This window comes from Lepidochelys olivacea, assembly GCF_965140295.1.
Source record: "Lepidochelys olivacea isolate rLepOli2 genome assembly, chromosome: 1".
In the NCBI taxonomy this organism is placed as follows: Eukaryota; Metazoa; Chordata; order Testudines; family Cheloniidae; genus Lepidochelys; species Lepidochelys olivacea.
Genome location: NC_140411.1, coordinates 289,166,752 through 289,175,375, shown reverse-complemented (window position 1 = coordinate 289,175,375; position 8,624 = coordinate 289,166,752). Strand labels below are relative to the sequence as shown.

General features: G+C 41.3%; 1 protein-coding gene across 4 annotated transcripts in view; it reads right to left on the bottom strand.

The window, feature by feature from the left end:
• Positions 1 to 387: 387 nt before the first annotated feature.
• The window catches only part of MDM1 (Mdm1 nuclear protein), a gene marked incomplete at its 5' end in the record, with an annotated part of 34,541 nt that continues 26,304 nt past the window's right edge, over positions 388 to 8,624 (bottom strand). For 3 of the 4 annotated variants that reach the window (XM_084642615.1, XM_084642616.1, XM_084642617.1), the window contains 5 exons: positions 390 to 1,473; positions 3,250 to 3,318; positions 5,313 to 5,562; positions 8,092 to 8,216; positions 8,311 to 8,459. In XM_084642615.1, the coding sequence (XP_084498741.1) occupies positions 1,364 to 1,473; positions 3,250 to 3,318; positions 5,313 to 5,562; positions 8,092 to 8,216; positions 8,311 to 8,459 (703 nt within the window). In that variant the 3' untranslated portion in view covers positions 390 to 1,363. Of the gene's footprint in view, positions 1,474 to 3,249; positions 3,319 to 5,312; positions 5,563 to 8,091; positions 8,217 to 8,310; positions 8,460 to 8,624 lie in introns of all 4 variants that reach the window. The other variant, XM_084642614.1, reaches the window with a different exon arrangement.

Here is an 8,624-nt window from a genome sequence, read left to right as displayed (position 1 = left end):
ACATAGAGCAGCAAGCTGGTCTGTAAGGGCCCAGTTCAGAGGAAGCCTTGGTCTTTCAACTTGGACTATGGTCTTTGGCTCTGGATCCAGTTAATCAATGATTCCAAATGTCAACTTGTCTATAGTGTGAGTAACTGAGCTTTTATAAAGAGCAGTTCTGGACTCTTCCAGGGCAGCAGCTTGTCTTCCAAAAGGCCACAGAGATTGTCTGACCAGCTGCCTCTGTCTGTTGGAAGAGACAGGTTCACTGAGACGGACTCTCAGTGGCCTTCTCGAAGGCAAGCTATTGCCCATGTTGGGCACAATAAGCTGAACAGAAACAAGACAAACTTGATTTATTTTATTTTTAAATATATACAAAATTCAAATTCTTTATTGTACAAATATTTAAAAACAGCAAACATTAACTTAATTTTTTTAAATGGCTAAGCAATTATTTTCACCTACTTCATGTAACTTGCTTTTGTCAATTAAAAAGAGAAAAATAGGCCATCAGCATAAATCACCATCAATTTTAGCTGTGACCATCATTACAGTAGTTCACTCACCCAGAAACAGACAACTAGAAGAGGTAATTGAGTATGAGAGGGTAATTAAATACATGTTTGAAATGAAGGTTTACCCCCTAGTATCTAAAACCAACATTTAAAAACTGGTCTTGACAACAGTACAGCCATCCATATGGATACTCCAGACATGGCTAACAGTGATCCCATATAGTAAGCTGTCAAAGTCTTCTAGGCAAGAAACAAGTGTGTGGATTTTTTTAATTATTTATTTTTAACTAGAACAACCCTAGAGTCCTAACCAAAACCTCAACATGTGTTGCATATTTTACATCACATTTGTTGAAATACTAAATGTTGCTTTTTTGGTAGTAGGGTCAGATACTGCTAAATGACTTCATGACAACACCGTCCTGTACATATTCAGAATTCATACAGGATTATGAACAAACCCCTAACATAACTATCTCCTAACTCAGCCATGCTTGAAATCAAATGTCTGAGGTACAGTATTAGGTGAACGATGGTATCGTCCCATAATACTGTTCTTGGAGTACTATATTCTTGTAGTAAAACATCTTTAGAAACTATATACAAGTTGTATACAAATAATTACTGTCAAGTTCAAGAGATGCCGTAACTGAAAGATTAAAAGCAGGCTATTGTAAAATAGTACATACTGTCTACCCACAGCTCCCATCTCTTTCAACAGAAGTGTCAAATGTTTGACACCTCTCAGGGTCAGGCCATCTTACCAGTATATGAAAGGCCCAAAATACAAAATTTCCCAAAAAATTCCACAAAACTGCAACAAAAATACATCATTGTACAAAACAGTGACTCCCTGGTGGAACACACTACGACTTGCCCCAGAAATTCTCTTTCCTCTTCTGAGCTCGTTCCAGAATCTGAGATGCTAGTGAGCTAGAGGCTGCAGAGCGAGCAGAGATCTGGGACAATCTGTCATCTGTGAGTGCATGCAACAAGGAAAACAAATCTATAACTAAATCCACAGATCAGACATAAATTTTAAACAATTAAGACAGCTGTGGCTGACTTCTCAAATACAAAAGTTTTTATGCCACTTATGACCATGAATGCTACAAAATCAAATACAAACAAATTTCTAAATTGTTAGCTTTGTTGTTGAAGGGGAAGCTAATTAGAAAGCTACAAGCATACTGACTGGGATTTTTAAATTAGGTGCTCAATTCCCAATGAAATGCAACGGGAGTTGAGCAGCGAGCTCTCTTTTGAAAACTGGAGTCATTGTGCCCAATCTTTACAGCATTAAATGATCCTCCAGTAGCACAGAATTGGCATAGTAACTCCTATGCTTTTTTCCCCTTCCCCAGCATATTTGGTGTGGTTTTGGTTCGTGTGTTCTAGTAATCCCCGGGTGCTGTATGGTTCCTTGGTGCTTATGGCAGCTAGTGTAAATTAGAGCTGTCCTCAACCTGTTCTCAGTTACACCAGGGGACCAGCTTAAAGCTCCTCTGTACCCTCCCCGGCCTTGAGATGCATTGTGTGCTCCTTGGTTGTAGATGAGGATCAGGGCAATTCTTTTTATTTTAGTCACCGCAGCTGGCTGGAAAGCATGTGGGCAGTGCAAATTGCTCAGCAAAGCATCTGTATATCTGCATAAAGTATGTGAAACTCTGTAGCATCCCACAACCTCACCACACATTTTAGATAACAGCGCTGTACCAGACTGCATCTTTGTTACTAAAAACTAGTGACAAAGCATGAGCTGTCATAAATAGACTCAATTATGCCCAAATGCAGGCATTTTGAGTGTACAAATTTGTTATGCATACAAATGCATTGAAATCCCAACCATATACTTATATACACAGCTACCATTAGCAGTATGCTCATAAAGGGGATTTTTTTGTACGTGCAATTTAGGAACCTATTTTAAGAATGTTTTAACCAAAGGCTTTCAAAGATCTAAGGCAAGTTTCAGAGATGGTACTAAATGTTAAACAATCTGATTTAAAGTCACAGAAAACACAGCACATTGTGGCGTGTAGTGTCAAGTTCTGTTTGATTTCTGAAAAGTCACAGTACTATTTGTTCTCTTTGTCTGGAAAACTGATAATCTAAGACTGTTCCTGATAGTGACCATTTTGCTAGAGCAGTGACAAAATCTGTAATAACACTATGGATGTACAGCAGTGCATCAGGTCAGAGAGGCAGTCTCCTGGCATAGACACTCAATTTTGAAAGCTCCCTTGGAGAATACATAGAGCCTGTATTCAAATGCTCATGAGGACAAGATATCCAATAAGATTACAAATACTTCTATGTTCTATCTAGTTGGATTAAAAATACCAAAGCACCCTCAGGCATAATACTTTTGCACTTTGCATATAGTCAAGGCTTGAACCAGAAAGCAGAAAGGCTTGTGAAAATGTCGGGGGGCTAAAGGGGTAGTTAAATCTGAGTTTGGAACAAATATTTATATTAGCCATACTGAACCACAGTTATGAACGGTTTCATTTTTAACAACATTTCATGGTTTGTTCATAGGGTTTGTACTTAACTTTTCAGATTACTGGGCAGAGAAAAATATTTGGATTTTTTTTGATGACATGATCTGGTTATGCATAAAGGTTTTACTGGTCTAGGTATGAGATGGCTGCATTATGTCCTGTATACACCCATCTCCCACTGGGGTGCAGATAAAGTCAGAAGTCATCCATATGATACATACTGTTTAATATTTCAGAATGAAAAATACCTTCATCATTATAGTTTCTTTCCTGCAGTGGTAACTGGAAATGGCTCATCTTTGGACTTGCAATGTTCCCTAGAAGAAAAGACCACAAGTGTTATTTTTACACCATTAAAAAGAGCTGTTTCTGCATCACAACCCTATATGGGATGACACTTCATGTCAAAAACTATTTAGAACATTACTTCTAAAAATGTAACTATCAATTAAGATACTGCATACTTGCTAGTTACAGGACTGAGACTCCCTTATCCCCATAATAACAACTCCCATTATAATAAGTTTCTTATAAGGGTACCCTGAAAATGGTGCTGAGATGAGGATGGAATAAGTGTATTGGACTGTATACTTTTCAAGGCAGCATCTTTGGAGGCTGTTACTGTAGTTACACATTGAAATAAGATCTAATGATTTGCATTCAGGACTTGGAGGTAGGATATGGCCCTAGTTCTAATCCCAGCTCTAAGTGACTTTTCTCTGGATTTAGGCAACTCACTGAACCTGTTTACCTCTTGCTCCATTGTAAAATGGAACTATTACCTTACTTCATCCATCTCTGAAGATGCAAGGACTTTGTGTGCTTTTCAAGAGCAGGACCTTAAGCATGTGATTAAAGTTTTGTGGAACTGGGATTTAAGTATATAAATTTCACTTCGACATTTAAGTGCTTGAGGGGTTTTGTTATTTATCACATAGATACCACCATAGTATGGTTACTATTGTCGTTTAAAACTACTCTGAGCCACTCTGGCCCAAATCGCTCCTCTAATGAAGAGTTCACACAGGGTATGTGTACACTGCATTGTAAACCTGGGTCTGTGGGACCCAGGCTTATGGACTCAGTGTTTACAATCCTGTGCTTGTGCCCACACTGCATTGTAAACCTGGGTCTGTGGGACCCAGGCTTATGGACTCAGTGTTTACAATCCTGTGCTTGTGCCCACACTGCATTGTAAGCCTGGACCCAGGTCTCTCAGTTGTCCTAACACAGCCATACTGTGGTATGCAGACCTTCTGGCTCTGGCCTTTGGCCTCAGCTGCATCCACACTGCAACGCGACAAGGACTGGGCCCAAGGCACAGCACGCACTAGGGCTCTGACTCACACTACCAGCAGGCCCTTAGGGCCTGGGTCCTGAGTACTTGCCGACCTAAGTTGGACTGATTTGTGTGAGGATGGAAGGGTGGCTTGGGCTCAAATGTGAGTTAGAGCATGGACTTACTGTGCAGTTTAGACACAGCTGCAGGGACCAGGAAATGCTGCTGAGATTCCAACAGACCTTTTAAAGATAGAGATGGCTGGATTGTCCCCTTCTCTCCCACTCCACACACAAGGGTCCTCAAAAACCTACAGTTCTCTCAAAATCCACAAAGATGTCTGGTGATCCTGTAGAGGCCAGGGCCACCTCACAGATGGGACTATGATGACAGATTTTCGTCTGCCAGCAACCCTCTCCTGAACATCCCAGCCCTGCAAAGGTGGGTGCTCCACAGCACATAAAAGGGCACGTAAACATCACAGCCTCAGCTTTTCAGCTGATTCCCCCTGGAAAACTATGGTGAGAGAGGGAAATAAGGGTTGTATCACACCTAGCCTACTGTCCTTGCTCTTCTCACACAGGGTGCACTGTAGAGTGGTATGATGATGTTGTGGAGGTGTCCAATTACTCATCTGTGTGAGTAACCCTAAAAGGAAATGTACTAGATTCCCCCCCTGCTGTCTACAGAAGAGATAACAAAACTGTTCACACAGAACCAATTATTTGAGGTATCCAGTAATTCCTTACTAAAATCAAGAAAGCTCTATTAGACAGACAGATACTAGAACCTAAGCATAGAACAAAGGCCAGATCTCCCCATAGCAGTGTAGCTCAAAGTATCTCATTTAGGTGGAGAATAGTACAGTTGTTCTAGCAAGATGAAACATACTGGTACAAAAGAGTTTCTCTGCAATAAGCAGTCATTCTTTGTTGAAGTCACAAAATTTTGGGCCCTGCACATTTGCAAGATAGCAATTACCCTGCAAACTAAGTGGATGGAAAAATCCTAATTAAAAAAAAAAAAACCAACCATTATGCTGGAACTCGGGATCCCTGAGAGTCCCTTGAATGCGACAGCATGGATTCCAGGAGGAGAGAGTAGCGCTTTTGACTGATTTCTGCACAGGAGCTGTAGTTGGATGTGCTGAAGTGGGAGACGCTCTTTCATCAGCAGCATTGACAGTGGGCCAAGAATCCTTCCTCAGAGGCAAAGGATCTAAAGTTTTCAATCCAGCAGCTTGGGAGGCAAGTAGTGATACAGCTTCTGCTTCCCCTTCAAACTGAAATACCATAGAAAAGGCTACTATTAGTTTATACACACAACTGAAAATTTGAGTTATATCAAACATCAAGTACAGAGGCATATGCAGCTGATACATGTTGGCTGTGTCTTGCTGGAGCTTCCAGGCCAGGCAAGTGACTTGAGGCTTTGGGACAGTGTTAAGCAAAGCTCACATTATGAGGGATAATCTAAACATGACCCAAAAAAGGCTTTACACCTGTGTAAAAGCACTAGACTGCTTTCTCAATTTCATCTGGCCCTACACTATTAGGCCATGTGTGCATTCACGTACAATACCAGGTCAGATTCTTGCCTTTGGAAAATAAATCACTTCCAAGCTTCCATTACCATCTCTAGGAGCAGAGAAAACATGGAGACAGTTTAAACTAATGGATTGAGCAAAAGCCTGGTAGTTGGATTCCTGAATTTCTAATCCTACCTCTAACAACAACTTTGTGGTCACAATCTTTGTGTTTTGATTCCTCATCTGCAAAGCGGGACTATGAGATTAATATGGGGATTAATACTCAGTTACCTCAGAGGAGCTTTGTGAAGGTTAATGTTTATGAATTGCTCAGTATTATTAACACTGAAGGCCAGTGTAGGACTTTGAAAAGTGGGCTGACTCTTTTATAACAATAAAACAGCATTAACTTAGTCACAAAACCCCTAAAGGATTTAAAACACTACTAAAAGACAGCCAGCAACTAAAAGATGTTTGGAACACTTGGGAAGCCAGGAACATTGCTATAGTGACAGGATCCTAGGTATCCCAAGCAGGAAATTGGGAGACAGGATGCAATAATATTTGTGGCACTGTTAAAATACCAACTATTAGATATTGAGGAAAATCCTGAATAAAGGGAACAACCAATATTTTATATCCATGAGGGAAAACAGCGAAGGATATAAAGAGAGAAGGAATTATGATTATGAATAAATTTTAGTGGGTAGCCAAATAGGAAAGCTGAAGACATAAGATAGTTATAGCTGACTTGTCATTTCAGACTGAGGCTTATTACCCAGGGCAAAAGTTGAACTCTGAATTTAAAAAAAAATTTCATTAATATTCCTGCTTCTACTAGATATTCTACCTCACTGGGAGAAATCTGCAGTGAAATCCTATACATATTTAGAAATTGAGACCACACACCTGCTTGTGAAGTGATGTGACTAAGGACTGGGAAGGTTTTTGGAACGCAAGAAGCTCAATCTATTTCACTTAAACAGAAAGCTAAGGGGTGAATTAATCAGAGTTTATAAGTACTTACATGGGGAACAAAAATATAATGGGCTCTAGAATACAGAAGCATAACAAAATCCAATTGTCAGAAATTGAAGCTAGACTAACTCAGATTGGAAATAAAATGTACATTTTTAACAATGAGGGTAATTAACCATTGGAAAAACTTGCCAAGTGTTGTAGTGGATTCTCCATCACTGACAGTTTTAAAATCAAGATTGGATGTTTCTCTAAAAGATATGCTCTAGTTCAAATATGAATTAATTCAGGAAAATTCTGTAGCCTGTTATGCAAGATGCCAGACCAGATGACCACAGTGGTCCTGTCTGGCCTTAGAATCTATAAGCCACAAAGACCCGTGAAACTAAATACTGTCCTAGTATCTTTTTGACCCCTACGCTAGGATGCACAGAGAAATCAAATCTGAAGTAAAATGAAGCAGAAAATTCCAAGAACAATGGAAAGGGAGACTGACACCAATGCGGCATACTTCTCTACCCAACTCATGGAGTTCGGAGCTCTGCATGACTTCAGGAATGAGCTGGGATAAGGGTAGCAGGGAGATCAGCTGCTCTTGGCAGCAGGCTTTCCGCTGGACTCCGCACACTTCAGAGCAGAAATATATATGGGAAATAATGCAGCATTCCCTCCCATAGTCCTTCAGTTTCCATTGCTTAACAAAAATATGTAACTATCGGCATAGGTGCTGACTCCGTGGGTGCTCCAGGGCTGGAGCACCCATGGTAAAAAATGAGTGGGTGCTCTGCACCCACTGGCAGCCAAGCTCCCCCCGCATGCCCTACCTGCTCCTCCTCCTCCTCCCCCTCCCCTGAGCTTGCTGAGTCCCCACTCCTCTGCCTACCTCCCAGCGCTTCCCACCCGACAGCCACCAAACAGCTGTTTGGCAGGGTTAGCACACTCCGGGAGGGAGGGGGAGCAGTGGAAAAGTAGCATGCTCAGGGGAGGATTCAGGGAAGAGGCGGGGCTGGGGCAGGGATTTGGGGTAGGAGTTGGAATAGGGGCAGGGAGGGGACGGGGTTGGGGCAGGGGTGGAAAGAGGCGGGGCAGGGGCGGGGGCAGGAGGAGGGTTGAGCACCCACAGGGAAGAGGGGAAGTTGGCGCCTATGACTATCAGCCTCTCCATCACAGATAACATTGAAAATTTTAGACTGGAACATCCCAATCCTTAAACAAGCTTAAAACAATTATTCAAATTGACATAAAAAGGATATCCTATCTGTATCTTTCTACACTGCATATTGACAAATGCTTGCTTTGTCTCACCCTTCTGGATTTTCTTTCTCCTGAGGCTTGTTTAGATGAAGAATACTGTGTTTCTAAAGACTTTTTCTTTCTCTGCTGTGGCGATGAAGACTTCACTTTAGATGGGGACACTAAAACTGCACCTCCTAGAGTAACAGAAGATAAAATATTTTGTTACATTAAAAACTTTTAATAAATGAATTCCCTCAAAATGTTGTTTTTCATTTTAAATATTGTTACCGACAGCTGGCGTGGTAAGATCATGATGAGTTCTTTGGGCTCCACCAATTGTTTTCAACTTTGGAGTAGAAAGCCTGCCACGTTCTCCTGAAGATACTGAAGAAGAATCTGACCTATCTGCTGAAGGTTTCGGTAGTGAGGCATTTTCTCTGAAAAAATGAGGAAGGATGGTCCAGTGGTTAGGGCTCTGGCCTCGGTCCCTGTTCTACCACAGACTTCCTGCATGACCCTGGGCATGTCACTTAGTCTATTTGTCCCCAGTCTGTTGAATGAGATAACAGCACTTCTCTATCTCACATGAGTGTTGTGAGGAT